Genomic DNA, 16,010 nt, shown 5'->3' on the forward strand with positions numbered 1-16,010 from the left:
TCCAGTCTGCCCAACAAGATACTTTATATGTATACCAGAGTTTGATTTGTCCTTGCCTTTCTCAGGGCACAAACCGTAGAAGTCTGCCCAGTACTGTTCTTGTACTAAGTTCAGAAGCTAACTGTCGAAGCCCCCTAAAATTTACACTCCAGCTCATCCCTATTTAGTCACAATCAGGGCATAGACCTGTAGAAGTCTGCCAGCTCCCGGTTTGTTTCCCAATTACCGGCATCGCCACCCAATCTCCGCTGAGATTCTGCGGAACCATTTCTTCTAAACATGATTCCTTTGTGTTTATCCACACGTTTGAATTCCATTATCGTTTTCATCTCCACCACCTCCCGCAGGAGGGCATTCCACATATCTATCACCCTCTCCGTGAATAAATACTTCCTGACATTAGTCCTGAGTCTGCCCCCCTTCAAACTCAATTCATGTCCTCTAGTTCTACCACCTTCCCATCTCCGAAAAAGGTTCATTTGCAGATTAATACATTTCAAACATTTCAATGTCTGTATCATGTCACCCCTGTTTCTCCTTTCCTCCAAGGTATACATGTTAAGGTCGGCACGTCTCTCCTCGTACGGTTTGCAACGCAAATCCCGTACCATTTTTGTAGCTTTTCTTTGCACTGCTTCCAGTCTTTTTACATCTTTAGCAAGATACGGCCTCCAAAACTGAACACAATACTCCAAGTGGGGTGCTCACCAATGACTTGTAGAGGGGCATCAACACCTCCTTTCTTCTGCTGGTTATGCCCCTCTCTATGCAGCCTAACATCCTTCTGGCCACAGCCGTCGCCTTGTCGCATTGTTTCTTCACCTTTAGATCCTCAGACACCAACACCCCCAGGTCTCTCTCCTGAGTCAAGCTTACTAATCTCTCCCCTCTATTTGGTATCTCTATTTTGGGTTTCTGCACCCCAAGTGCATCACTCTACACTTCTTGGCATTAAATTTTAACTGTATACAATTTACCACAAAGTACTCCAATTATTAAACATTAACATTTTAATAATTAACAATATCTGTACATATATTGTCAACAATTACACTCAGTTATCATGGAACTCACTTCCACACGTCTTTCACAGTGTCATCCACAGGGTCAACCCAAACTCATACATTCCAACCACATTTGAAAAACAGCTAAGTGAACACAACTTAAAAATAGAACAATATCGTACTGAACAAAGGGCATTAAAAGTAGAAGAAATAGAAGAGATGAGTACAATTATATGAAGGGCTACGTCTACAGCTGGATGGGCAAACGCAATCGGGGTAGGAAGGGGCGTCCTGGGGGGAGGACAGAGAAGTTTAAATTGTCGTCCAGGGGGGAGTCACGTGATGCTGTAGAGAGTGTGAGAAATGTTCTCCTGCTCTCTGGGGCCCTGAAGCCTTATATTTCTATAAAAAACCCGAATAGAGCTGGAAACTTTCAAGAATTACTTCCCCTCTGGTTTGCCTGTTTAATGGATAAATTCTTAGAGACTCCTGCGAGAAATATGGCTAGCAGGGGAACAAAAAAGGAGAAAGACAAACCCCGGATGGCGGACGGCAACACTGAGCCGAAACAAGTGGCAGAGGGGCCGACTTTCTCGGTGGATCAGTTGTCCCAGCTAACTGCAGCAGTGGAGAAAGCGATGGAGGTGAAATGGGAGAGACTATCCTGCCAAATTACTAACATAGAAACATTGTTGGCTGAGAGCACACAGCGAACTGGTGAGCTTGAAAGACGGGTGTCAGAAATAGAGGATGAAATCACCCTGGTTGCGCAGCACATGAAACTGGTGGCCGCTACGATAGAAGCGATGTCAGCGAAGACTGACGATCTGGAGAACAGATCACAGAGGGCTAACCTGAGAATCGTAGGACTGCTGGAATCGTTGGGAGACAGAGTATTGGGGACTGTGCTGGAAAAGTGGCTTATATCTGAATTCGCACTGTCAGACCACGCGAGGCCTTTATGCCTTGAACGGGCACACCGCGTGGGAAGGAGATAAGATGGCCGACAGATGCCCAGAACATAATTATAGTCATAAAATGGAAATTCTATGAGGATATAGAATGAAGAGGGAGAATACTAACCAGCTTATTTTCGAAAGTGAAAGACGCCCATCTTTCAACCCAAATCGGGAGATGGGCGTCTTTCTCGCATGGGTACCCAAATCGGTATAATCGAAAGCCGATTTTGGGCGTCTTCAACTGCACTCCGTCGTGGGAACGAATAAAATTGTTGGGGGCGTGTCGGAGGCGTGGTGAAGGCGGACTGGGGCATGATTATCGGCCGAACAGTGATGGGCGCGCTCGGCCGATAATGGAAAAAAGAAAGGCGTTTTTAGCGAGAATTTAGGTCACTTTTTTTGACCCTTTTTTATCACGAACAGGTCCCAAAAAAGTGCCCTAAATGACCAGATGACCACCGGAGGGAACCGGGGATGATCTCCCCTGACTCCCCCAGTGGTCACTAACCCCCCCCCACAAAAAAAAAAAAAAACTTCAAAAACTTTTTCCAGCCTGTATGCCAGCCTCAAATGTCATCCCCAGCTCCCTGACAGCAGTATGCAGGTCCCTGGAGCAGTTTTTAGTGGGTGCAGTGCACTTCAGGCAGGTGGACCCAGGCCCATCACCCCCCTACCTGTTACACTTGTGGTGGTAAAGGGGAGCCTTCTAAACCCCCCCCCCCAAAATAAAAAACCACTGTACCCACATGTAGGTGCCCCCCCTTCACCATTAAGTGCTATGGTAATGGTGTTGAGTTGTGGGAGTGGGTTTTGGGGGGGGATTTGGGGGGCTCAGCACCCAAGGGAAGGGAGCTATGCACCTGGGAGGTAATTTAATGTTTTTTTCTATTTTTTTAAAAGTGCCCCCTAGGGTGCCCGGTTGGTGTCCTGGTATATGAGGGAGACCAGTGCACTACGAATCCTGGCCCCTCCCACGACACAAAGCCTTGGATCTGGTCGTTTTTGAGCTGGGCCGCTTCGGTTTCGATTATCGCTGAAAAACGAAAATGCCCAGCTCAAAAAACGCCCACATCCAATATATTTGCCTGGCACAAACCGTATTTTCCAAACTAAAGATAGACGTCCATCTTTTTAGAAAATACAGTTCGGCCCGCCCCTTCACGGACCCGTTCTCGGAGATGGTCGTCCTTACACATGGGCGTTTGCGTTCGATTATGCCCCTCCACCTATGATGGACACATGATACGAATTTATCGGGACTACTCGGCGCAACTACAGGATAGAAGGAAGCAGTTTACCCGGTATGCCAGCGATTGCATGTTGATTTACCCAGCGGTTTTAAAGATCAAGCATGAGGGCGGTTGGAAGTCCTATGACAAAGTGGCGGAGGCAACTGGTTTTCTGAAAGCACTTGAGAACAACCGAGGAGCCAGCAGCTCTGATAGCCCTAAAAGCTGAGAAATGACACAGAGAGAAACAGAGCAGATTGCATCTGAATAAGATTGTAAGCTGAATAAGATTGTAAGCTCTTTGAGCAGGGACTGTCTCTATGTGTCTCATGTTCAGCGCTGCGTGCGCCTGGTAGCGCTATACAAATGTTATTAGTAGTATTAGTAGTAATAAGGGAGGTGACTTTATTATTATGTTATGTTTAAGATTACTATGGGGTTCTGGTGGGACTAGCAGCTTAGGGGCGGGGGGGGGGGGGGGTCCCAAGTATGGAGGTGACTCTAAACCTACTACAGAATGGGTTGGTGGCATAGGGAAAAGGGGGTGGGGCAGAAAGGGAAGTGGGAGGGGGGAAGGGAGGCGGTTTTCGGGAAAGAGGGGGTCACTTGAAGGGAAAGTAATTCATGAGGAAGGTAGGAACTTACTAGGACATGTACATATTTGGTGCAGGAAGAGCGATTACAAATGCTGTGCTGTGAGAGAAAGTTACCCCGGGGAGAGGCTGGGCGTCCCGGGGGAGTTTATGAATAGGATGTTGCAGAGATAGCATTCCTGGGACCCTAGCTAGGTCGTTAAGGCGAGAAGTGCGCCTGGTCTCATGGAATGTTTGTGGAATCACTTCTCCAATAAACGCACAAAAATTTTGGCGGCTTTAAAACATCATGGGGCTCGCATAGCTTGTCTCCAAGAGATGAGACTCTCGATAGAGGAACACGAAAAGCTAAAGAGACAATGGGTGGGAGAGATGTATTGTTCACCAGCGACAGGAAGAAGAGGGGGGTGGGGGGTGGCAATCTTGCTCCACAAGAGTTTGACTTGTCATGCCAAGCTCCGTTTTAAAGATGGGGAGGGGAGATACGTGTTAGTTCAAATTAATCTTCAAGGGAAAGAGATGATACTAGTGGCGGTTTATGCACCATTAATGAAGAGCAAGAGCTTCTACTCACATTTATTAGCTAGGTGCCAGCAATATGAAAACCTGCTGCTGGTGATAGCGGGGGATATGAACCAGGTTTATGATTTGGAAATAAATAGGTCAGGGGTCCAGAGAACACCAAAAGGGGCCTAGCCAGGTGAGACGATATTGGAATCGTTTTGCAAGTTAGCAGGCCTGGTGGACCCATGGAGGCTGTTGCACCCATAGGAAAGAGATTACACCCATACATCTAGAGCGCACCGCACACAGTCACGATTAGATTATATTTTAACATCCCAGAAGGTGTTCCCCCAGGTATTAGATGCGCACATAGGCCCGGAAGAGATTTCGGTCCATGCGTTGGTCTGGATAGATCTAAAGGTGCAATCTTATTTTAAGCAACCCTCGGGCTGGCGTTTCCTAGCGTATCTTTTCTCCTCTCCAGAATTTATCAAATATCTCCACATCAAATGGGGGGAATATCTTACATTTAATGGGCAACATTTAGAAGACCCTAGTCTCTTCTGGTCTGCTGCTAAGGCAGTGTTGAGGGGAGACTTAATTGCATATGTGAGTAAACATAATCGATGTATCGCACAGGGGGTCATAGCCTTGGAACTGACAGCTTAGGGAGGCAAAGAAGAAATATACTAGGACACCTACACCAGCCTTGTTTGACTCCCTCACGACGGTCAGAGCTGCGCTGAATAGCCTCTTGCACGAGCGAATGGCCTGCGCCCTTATTTATAGAAAATATGGTTTTTACAAATATGGGGATAAATCAGGAGGGTACTTAGCGAGGTTAGTGAAAAGAGCGCACAGATTGCATTTCATTTCAGTTTTTAAAACACGGGAAGGAGAGACTACCAGCAAACTGGAGGAGGTTGCAGAGATTCTGAAGGAACATTTTGAGGCATTATACACGGGGAGAGGGGAAGACGGAGAAGATGGGGCCTCCCTGCGAGAATACCTGACCAAATCAGGTATGCCAAAACAAACAGAGGGAGTGGTAGAATCTCTTAACATGCCATTAACGCCAAAGAAATCCAGCGTGCTATTAAAGCGCAGTGGTTACATTCGGCACCGGGTACTCTGGGGAGTTTTATAAACTACTTAAAGATCAACTGGTAGGCCCACTGTTGGATTTGTACAACGAGGTTGTAGAAAATGGGGTATTTCCCCAGTATGCGAACACAGCTCTGATTAGCTTAGTACCCAAGCAGGGGCATGACCCATTACAACTCGGCCGATATTATTGATAAATGTAGATATTAAAATATTGTCCCGGGTTTTGGCAGACAGGCTAGCCCCAGCTATGCCCCAAGTTATACAAGAAGATCAAGTAGGGTTCGTAAGAGGGAGACAGTCAGTGCTTAATGTAAGAAAACTAATAGTGGCCATGATGCAGCCATCAGAAGAAGGGGCCAAAAGAATGATAATTAGCTTAGACGCGGAGAGAGCTTTTGAAATAATGCTATGGCCATTCATGCTTGAAACTTTGCGCTGGATAGGAGTGCAAGGCTGGTATCTACAGGCAATTAAAGCATTATACACACTGCCAAGGGCTAAACTACTAGTTAATGGTGTTAGAACAGGGGAGTTCAAGGTAGAGCGGGGGACTCGCCAGGGTTGCCCTTTGTCACCACTAATGTTTCTGATCTCCTTGGAACCTCTATTATGTGAGGTGCGGGCAAATGAGAACATCCGTGGGGGGGGGGGTGGGGGTGCAGATACGGGAACATATGTTAAAAATACTGGCATACGCAGATGATTTAGTGCTTACGCTGGACACACCTCAGCAGTCATTAGAGTGTCTGCTTCAAGTGATCGCTAAATATGGAGAGCATTCGGGTTTCAAATTGAATCTTACAAAATCTTTGGCACTGCCGCTGAGTGCTGATGTACAAAGAGAATGGAGGGGGCAATTTCCACTAAAATGGGCAGATGGGCAGCCAATTGGCACGTGACAAAAGGGCGGTAAATTTGAAATCTCGTTGGTTAATTGCCACAGGCAGAATAAGCAAAAGAATGTTGTTAGAGTGTACACTGGTGTCGTTGTCGCGCAACTGTAAGACTTAACACTGGCTGAATGAATAGAAGTTCTTAAAAAATTAGAAAACAAAGTCAAGCATCTATTGCTAAAGAATATGGTCAATACCAGTCAAATTTCACGTGTCTTGAAGTAGAAAGACCAGCTTCTGGAAGACTGGCAAAACAATACAAATCCACAACGGAAACAAAGACGGGTGGGAAAAGCTGAGGAGGTAGAAGATGCTCTTCTTCAGTAGTTTTCTCGAGTCAGGAGCAGACAGTTTCCTGTCAGTGGTCCACTGCTTATTGAGAAAGCTAACCAGCTAGCTGAAAGTCTTGGACTAACTGAATTCAAAGCCATTGTTGGATGGTTGGAAAGATGGAAGGAGAGGAATAGCATAAAATTCAAGAAATAGCATGGTGAGAAACAAGATGCCGTTGACTTTGGTGCTGAAAATTGGGTTGTTTTCAGTTCTTCCTACCATCTTGAACGAGTTTGCACCTCGTGACATTTTCAATGCTGACGAAAATGGTCTCTACTGGCGAGTGATTCCTGATGGAACGCTTGTATTCAAACATGCCGAAACTACTGGAGGTAAAACATCGAAGGACCGACTGACGATCCTCCTTTGCTGCAATATGGATGGGAGTGAGAAGTTGGAACCCCTCGTCACTGGAAAGAGCAAACAGCCCCAATGCTTCAAGAAAGTTAAGCGACTTCCTGTGTCATACGAGGCTAACGAAAATTCATGGATGGCTGGGGAAATTTGGAAGCAGTGGCTAAAGAAGTTAGACACTAGAATGCAGGCACAAAAGCGTCAGATTTTGCTGCTTTGTGATAATTGTGCTGCACACAGGGATGATGTCAGGCTGTCTAACGTCAAGGTGGCCTTCCTGCCACCAGACACTACCTCTCTGATCCAACCTATGGATCAGGGCATAATAGCCAATTTCAAACAACATTTCGGGCTCTTGTGCTACGTCGTCTGATGAGCGTTTGGAAGACCAGATTGGCAAGGATAAACTTGCTGTTGAACTGGCTCGTAATCTATCACTTTTGGATTCCCTACATATGCAGAAAGAAGCCTGGAATCATGTTACACAGGCAACCAATGTGAACTGCTACAAGCGGGCAAGCTTTGTTAAGGATGTGGAGAGGGACAAAACAGATGCAGCTGTTGCAAACGTGTCAGATGAAGAGGTTATTGACATACCAACCGGTGTTACTGAAGAGGAGTTCCATCGCTACGTAGCTGTTGATTACAATCTACAAACAGCCGAAGACAGCACTGATGTCGAGATATGCGCCTACACGCAGGCAACAACGGCTGATGATGGAACAGATGAAGAAATGAGCAGCAAGGCACATGCTGATGAAATTCAACAACCTCCTCCTGTCACTTTTGCAAGAGCGCTGGAGAGTCTCAAAACCGTGATGTTCTATCTGGAGGCCACTGGATGTCAGTGCTATGACAATTTTTACATTCTGGTCACTACCAAGTGGGTTGCAATACTGGGTCCACTAAAAAGTTCTATTTGCATGGCAACACATCATGCAATAGAGAAGGAGTGGTTTATTGCATCATGTGTCCGTGCTCGTTATATTATATCGGACACACCAAGAGGGGCATAATCGAACGGGGACGACCATCTCTAAGGGTGTCCACCTCTAAGGACGTCCCGGCGAAGGGGCGGGGCAACCCATATATCGAAATAAGATGGCCGTCCACCTTGCGTTTCGATAATATGGTCGGGGAAGCCCAAATCATGAAATTTGGTCGACCTTAGAGATGGTTGTCCTTAGGTCATTTTGAGATGTCGTTCCAGGTTTTCGGCGATAATGGAAACCGAGGATGCCCATCTCAAAAAACGACCAAATGCAAGCCATTTGGTCGTGGGAGGAGCCAACATTCGTAGTGCACTGGTCCCCCCTCACATGCCAGGACACCAACCGGGCACCCTAGGGGGCACTGCAGTGGGCTTCAAAAATTGCTCCCAAGTGCTTAGCACCCCTACCTTGGGTGCTGAGCCCCCCTAACCCCCCCCCAAAACCCACTCCCCACAACTGTACACCACTACCATAGCCCCTTAGGGATGAAGGGGGGCACCTACATATAGGTACAGTGGGTTTGTGGTGGGTTTTGGAGGGCTCACATTTACCGCCAGAAGTGTAACAGATAGGGTGGGGGTGGGCCTGAGGTCCGCCTGCCTGAAGTGCACTGCACCCACTAAACTGCTCCAGGGACCTGTATACTGCTGCGATGGACCTGAGTATGGCATTTGAGGCTGAGGCTGGAAAAAAGTATTGTTATGGTGGGAGGGGTTTAGTGACCACTGGGGGAGTAAGGGGAGGTGATCCCCGATTCCCTCGGGTGGTACTGGTCAGTTCAGGCACCTTTTTGAGGCTTGGTCTTGAAAAAAGCGACCAAGTAAAGTCATCCAAGTGTTCATCAGGGATGCCCTTCTTTTTTCTATTATCGGCCAAGGGCGACCATCTCCTAAGCACGCTCCAGTCCCGCCTTCGCTACACTGCCGACACGCCCCCATGAACTTTGGTCATCCCCCGCGATGGAAAGCAGTTGAGCAGGCCAAAAATCGGCTTTCGATTATGCCAATTTGGGCAACCTTGCGAGAAGGACGCCCATCTCCCGACTTTGTGTCGAAGAATGGGCGTCTTTCTCTTTCAAAAATAAGCTAGCTAGTGTCAGCTAAAACACAGGCTGGCTGAGCATATCAGTAACCTTAGAACTCATAAAAAAGAAGCACCTTTGGTAACACACTGGAGTGCACAAAACCATAAGATTGAAGATTTAAAATGTGTAGTATTAGTGCAAGTGCCCCCCCCCCCCAATTAGGGGGGGGGGGGTGACATTAGTGCACAATTGCTTGCAATAGAACAACAATACATTTTGCATGGGATACGGTGTCCCCTAAGGGTCTTAGGCCCAGATGCACAAAACCTAACGAGCCCACAACTTGCGTTTTAAACTGGTTCCAGCCAGTTTAAAACGCAAGTAGTTCACCCCGGGCATGCACTAAGGGCATTTTCCCTGCCACGATAGCAGGCAACGAAAACGGAATGCAATGATTGAAAAGCTATTATAATGAGCTGCAGTACCGTTGCAGCCCATTATAATCAAATGCACTACCGTTTTTCCGATTCCCTTACCGTAGGAACCCTAACGAGATGTCTGACCTCTTGTTAGGGCTCCTGTGAGGAATCGGAAAGGAAAAGGGCCCCCAAAAAAGGTAAAAAGAAAAGAAAAAAAAAAGCAGGGAGCGCATGTGAGGGGCGTCCTTTAAGGACGTACTCTCCCTGCGCTTGTGAGAGACGTTTTTTTTTCGCAGTTTTTTGCTCTGCCGGCGCTCGTGTTTTTTTCCCCCTTCTATTTAGTCTTCGCCGCGCCACTTACCCCTCCACAGCGAAATTTTTCTATGGAATCGGTAGGGAACGGAATTACCATGTCTTTATGCATCTGGGCCTTAACCTTAAATAGTGTTTGAGATTTTGACACGATCTGTTTTGGGTATGCGTTATTGAATTGTTACAGGTTGTGGGGAGTAGTTCCTCCTGATGAAGTAAACCACGAAATGCGGTCTCCCATTGAGGAACTAAAAGTGATGTCATTAAGTTGGCCTTATTGATGGTTTTCATGGAAGACTTCCTAATGCCGTACAGTGTTGCCACGCAAGCAGTCAAGCATGATATCTAGCTGGGCGTGACAGGAGTGACGCTTGATTACATACAAAGTTTCATCATCTGCACGTGGAATTTTATTGCTTTGGTACAATTATTACTTTGACTCTGCCACACAAACACGTGAGCTGCTGTGTGAAAGCAGCCGGCGTCACGTACTTTGGGACTTTTGCTTTCGATTCAAGTGTATGGAAGCAACATTTTAGAACCTCATCAAAAGTTAAGGGAAGATATTTGATTTGTATCTTAGCGATAAGTATTCTAATGTGACTTTGGTGCGTTGCAGCATGTGGTTGGAATGTATGAGTTGGGTTGACTGTGTGGATGATGCTGTGAAAGACATGTGGAAGTGAGTTCCATGATAATTGAGTGTAATTGTTGACATATATGTACAGATATTGTTAATTATTAAAATGTTACGTTTAATAATTAGAGTCATCCGCAAAAAAGGCACACCTTCCTTCCAACCCTTCAGCATATCTCCCAAAAATATATTAAACAGAATAGGCCCCAGCACCGACCCCTGAGGAACTCCACTGCTCACCTTCCTTTCTCTCCGAGCGGATTCCATTTACCACCACCCTCTGCCACCTGTCGGTCAACCAGTTTCTTATCCAGTTCACCACTTTTGGTCCTAAGTTCAACCCTTTCAGCTTATTCATGAGTCTTCTGTGGGGGACTGTATCAAAGGCTTTGCTGAAGTACAAGTAGATTACATCTAGTGCACATCCTTCATCCAGTTCTTAGGTCACCCAGTCCAAGAAGTCAATAAGATTTGTTTGGCAGGATTTTCCTTTGGTAAAGCCATGTTGCCTCAGGTCCTGTAATCCGTTGGCTTCTAGAAAGTTACCTATCCTTTCTTTCACCAGCAACTCCATTATTTTCATGATATAAATATCATGAAATAAAAATTGAATATCACTAAAACAGCTTCAAAAATTATTGTAGCTGGTAAAAACAGCAATTATAAACTGTATTTGTGTACTAATTTTTCTACTCTGTTCTAACCAATACAATACAGATGGCCACATTTCAGCGAGGATACCTGTTTCCTGATGGGTTCTTCATCTTAACTGTTAAATCTGCACTGGGAAGCCTTACAATATACCACTGCTTTCCACAAAACATGCTAATCCCGGCCTGTTCTCAATCTAACCCTTCTTAGTTGGTCCTATGGGGGTTTTGGCTGCTGCTGGTCCATCTTTCTGACCCCACCACCCCATTTCAAACTGGCTCCATATTGCAGCGCTTCTGAGCTCTAAAAAGAAAAAAATTAAGCTACCTGCCTGCCGGTACAGAGCCCATGCTGCAATACTGAAAGCGAGGCTCTGCTGGATCCTCCCCGCCACTGAAGAAGGAAGTGTGTCGCAAGGGCGGGGTTCTGGCAAGCCTCGCTGTCAGTGTTGTAAGCACGGGGCTCTGTACTGGCACTGCAGCGTTCGCAGCAGCGGCCACTAGACCACCAGGGCGGCTGACAGCTGTAGTGTGCGGTGGCGGCAGTGGCAAGCAAGGGCAACCAGGCAGAGCCTCTAGGCCCCCTGGAGACTCTGGGCTCTCGGGCACTGCCCGAATGGTCAGCTCCACCCCTGTTGATACTGATTCAAGGTAAAGAAAAAGGCCCAAATGGCTTTACAGGAGCTAATGGCAGAATATGGAAGCTTATTGGGATTCAGAGTTAACCTCACTAAGACAGAGATTTGGAACATATCCCTTTCCAAAGGGCAGGGGACGAATCTTAGGAAATGTTTTCCCTTTCGATGGGTTTCTGGCTCTATTAATATTAGGCTATCAAACTAGGGGCAGACTGGGAGACACTCTTCAGCTGAAACCAAGATTTAGAGAGGTGGGATAAATTAATACTGTCCTGGATAGGAAGGATGGGACAGCAAGAATGAGGGTTTCTCCCTATATTTTATATTTATTCAAAGTTTTCCCTGTTGAAATACCTCCTATAATATTCAATGTTGGCACAAAAAGATATTTTGTTTTATATGGGGAAGGAAAGAGATCCAGAGTGGCATGGGAGGCTATGTTCCAATCTCAGGAGAATGGGGGGATGGGAATACCCAAGCTGGAAAAATATTACAAGCGTGGCAGGCACCCCATCCAAACAATGGGTCCTAGCAAAACAAGGGGCTAGTACTTTCAGTTGGAATTTCTCTCCTGGGCAGCTAGCATGCTCAAAGACATTCAAGAGGTCCAAAACCCATTTATGAGGATCACTACGGGCCTAAGGATCAAGACACGGCCCCATTTATTGGAGGATAAGACATGGGCTTATTTTCAACCTCTGGGACGTACAGATAACTTTGTACCTGGGCGAGGCAATACCTGTTTCAAAGATGGGAAAGACACTGGTCTCTCTATTTTGGTCAATTATAGAAGATGTCCAAATTCTACATTTTGGAACGTTACAAGGTTGCTACCAACTGGCAGCTAGAGATGTATTCTTACCTTCAAGATAAACATTTAATTCAGGTAGAACAACTAATAGCAGGGGGTGGAAAACTTAAGCTGGCTTCTGAAACTTTAGTGAGTCAACAAGTTGGTAGGGGTTATATATCTTATATTTATGGGCTCCCCAACACCTTAGATAAATGGAAGGCTACCTACAGGGGGGTATGAGAGAGGGACTTAAATAGAGTGTTTTCTGAGGACAAATGGAAAAATATCTCATTGCAATCTCATAAATTGTCATATGCACCTCAGATTATTGAGAACGGTCTTAAGGTACTGGTAAGATGACATTACAGGTCATTATGAGGAAAGGGAATGGTTTATGTTGAGTATAGTTCCCCTCTGGCCACACCCTCTCCATCGGGTGGGAATGTCCTAAGGCAGTGATTCCCAAACCTGGTCTGGGAGGCACACCAGCCAGACAGCTTTTCAGTATATCCACAATGAATATTCATGAGATTGATTTGCATGCAGTGGAGGCAGTACATGCAAATCTCTCTCATGAATATTCATTATGGGTATCCTGAAAACCTTGACTGGCTGGGGTGCCTACAGGACCAGCTTTGGGAACAACTGTCATAAGGTCCAGAAATTATGGAAGAAGGTATTTACATATGAGCAACAGTTACTTGAGACTCATATACCGTGCAGTATGGAAAATGCCCTATTAAGTGGGAAAGTGGAAGGGATAACGGGAGCTCTGGATAAATTAATGCTGTTGGCTTTTACAGCAGCCTAACTGCTGATTGCTTCACATAGGTATACACGGGACATGCAAACTACAGAGATGGTTAAAAAGACACTGTGTTTTATATGCAAATGATATAGACTGACTGCCTTAAAACATAATAAATGGAAATCTTATCAAGAAATGTAGGGAAGACTTCTCCAGCTGGAAGGACATTCTGTGAGTTTTGGGGAAAGGAGTGGAAAGGGGGAGGGAGAAAAGGGATGGGAAGGGTCTATTTTTAGTTTTTAATTATTGGAGTGGCAATTATGTAACAAAATGCATACTTACGATTAATTTTTTTTCCGTTAATAGATGCTGTCAGTTATTTTGCTTGAAAATTCATAAATTTAAAGTTACAAAAAAACAAAAGAAATGGCAGCCGAGACTGCTGTGGGAGGTTGCGGCCTCCATTTTGGAACTGGGAATACCATGAGAAGGATGTCATAGCCGCCATTTGAAATTGGGAATGCCATGAGCATGAGGCTGCCCCAGGAAGTTGTGACCACCATTTTGGAACTGAGAATGGCATCATTACGATAAACTGCATTATGTACTGTGATTTGCATTAACCTATCAGCAATACACAATGTCCTTGACTAAGTCAAACTGCACCATTTTCATCAGTCATGTTCCTCCACAACAGTGCAGCCCTCCACCTCCAGCAGCCCTTTCAACAGTACAGATTTCTCAACCCCAACACACTCTAGGATGAAGGGTTTTGCAGACCTGATCGCACATCTGGGATACCCACCTCTATCAGTGCCTCCTCCATCTCAACGGGCAGTTTAATCTATCCAAAGTAGGGAAATAGACAGTGGGAGGAGAAGAGGAGATGACAACCTTTTATCCCACCAGCGCTGAATTCCTGAATGGTTCCAGCTGACTTCAGTAAAGATGTACAGGAGGATTTTTATACTTACTTGTTACAGAAGGATGAATCTGTTCAGACATCTGTGATTCAGGATTTTCCATGAAGGGCAGATCTTCCTCTTGTTTAACACTCAGCGAGAACACAGTCATTACAACTGGAAGACCTGCGATGAGAAAACACATTTACAAGGATTCACCAAGTATCTGTTAATACAAAAATAGAAAATTGATTTAAATGTCCAAATGTTTGATGTTTTACATCATCTCCTGTGATCTAAAATTGCAAAGCCCATTAAATCCAAAACATTTACTTACCGTTGGTAGAGTCATTTGGATTTTCTTTTCCCTCCCACTCAGATTGTTGAGTGAAATATTTCTCATCTTTATTTTCAATCTTGAATATAACATCAGGATTAACAATTAAATACCTGCCAATAAGAAGTAGGAAAATTACTGGAGAGGTTCCATCTTTGATGAAGCCGTGTGTGATGTGTGCATGGAGGTGTGTGTATATGTGTATATACAGATATCTTGGGGTGTGTGTATTTGTCTGACAAAGCTTGGAAAGAAGAGGCAGCAGTGGCCTGACACTTGGTTAGATTATATCATAGAGTTTTCCTGGTACAGAGATTTCTCTTCATAGTCCGCTTAGGTGGAGGCATTGCAGGTGCCAAACTTCTGGTTACCATTTGGAGGGGTTATATGTTGAACAATATAGTTAACTAGTGTGCAGCTGATATGTCATCACCTTATTCAGAAGTCTCAGAAGAAATCTGAGAGGTAAATCCTCTCTCTGGTCTTCTGTGCCAAAATATTTTGTATAGGAATGGGAGAGAGACTCCTGCTGGTGTTGTATGAAGCCTCTAGTCTAAGGTATCATCTTATCTTACAACAGAGAGCAGCATCTTTTGCAGAGCCTGTAAAGTGGAGTCTTTCACAGGCTCCTATTGAATATGGGATGGCATCAGAAGCCAGGTTCTAAGTTTCAGGTGCCCATGGTATCTAGTTCCTGTGATTTTACACCACTGATCCCATTATGTGCTTGTGTGGTAGATGACAGAGAAACATATTTACCTCGTGATCTGAGGATGTCATGAATCTCCTTGATGACTTTCTTGAACAGCTCTTTCTGCCATTCTTCCAGAAGGTTCCACTCCACTTCCAAGAAATAAGCAGCAACGTCCTTAAATGTGACCAATCCCTAGAACAGCAAACAAGACACCCTACATCAAAGTGTCATTATTTTTTCATTTCATTTTATTACATATACACCTATCAACATACTTCTAGATGGTTTATAACAAACACATGTAATAGTTCACATAAAAAGAAACAATAAGAGAAATAAAAATAATTCAAAATGAAATGGGTAAGTAAAAGAAAACAGTCACGTCAAGCCTTTATCTTAAAAAAAAAAAAAATCAAATAATGCTACAGACACCACAACTTCAACGGTAAATTGTTCCAGTTGAGTACGTCATAGTGAAAACTGTGTCAGAATGGAAGAACTCGGCATTAAACGGGAAATGCTATAATCTAGATGCCGCATACGTGAATATCTAGAATACCAGTATTTCGGCTTGTATGTTGTTGGTACCTGCATTATTGCTAGCAGGAAGCCTAAGTGCTAGTTTGCAAATATCCACTTACAAGGGGGCTGACGTAGCGATAGAGCATGAGAAAGACATGGGCAGGACTAAGCATTATTTACACCAGCTCTACAGTTGGTAACACTGAGGATCTAAATCTTAGGCAAGTCAACAGGTTAACCTACTATTCTATAGAGAACTTAGGCCCCTCTTTACAAAGGATCACTAGTGTTTTCAGTGAACGCTAACCATGTAGATACCCATAGGAATCTGAGCATCTACACGGTTAGAGCACGCTAAAAACGCTA

The 16,010-nt window shown here is 45.0% G+C and overlaps 1 protein-coding gene across 1 annotated transcript in view; it reads right to left on the bottom strand.

Moving 5' to 3' along the window:
- The window catches only part of LOC115464471, a 337,991-nt gene that overhangs the window by 111,234 nt on the left and 210,747 nt on the right, over positions 1–16,010 (bottom strand). Inside the window, exons 15-17 of the mRNA XM_030194848.1 lie at positions 15,172–15,314; positions 14,429–14,541; positions 14,164–14,277 (exon numbers count right to left, since the gene is read on the bottom strand). Of these exons, the coding sequence (XP_030050708.1) occupies positions 14,164–14,277; positions 14,429–14,541; positions 15,172–15,314 (370 nt within the window). The remainder of the gene's footprint in view (positions 1–14,163; positions 14,278–14,428; positions 14,542–15,171; positions 15,315–16,010) is intronic.

Source organism: Microcaecilia unicolor, chromosome 3, assembly GCF_901765095.1.
Source record: "Microcaecilia unicolor chromosome 3, aMicUni1.1, whole genome shotgun sequence".
NCBI lineage: Eukaryota > Metazoa > Chordata > Amphibia > Gymnophiona > Siphonopidae > Microcaecilia > Microcaecilia unicolor.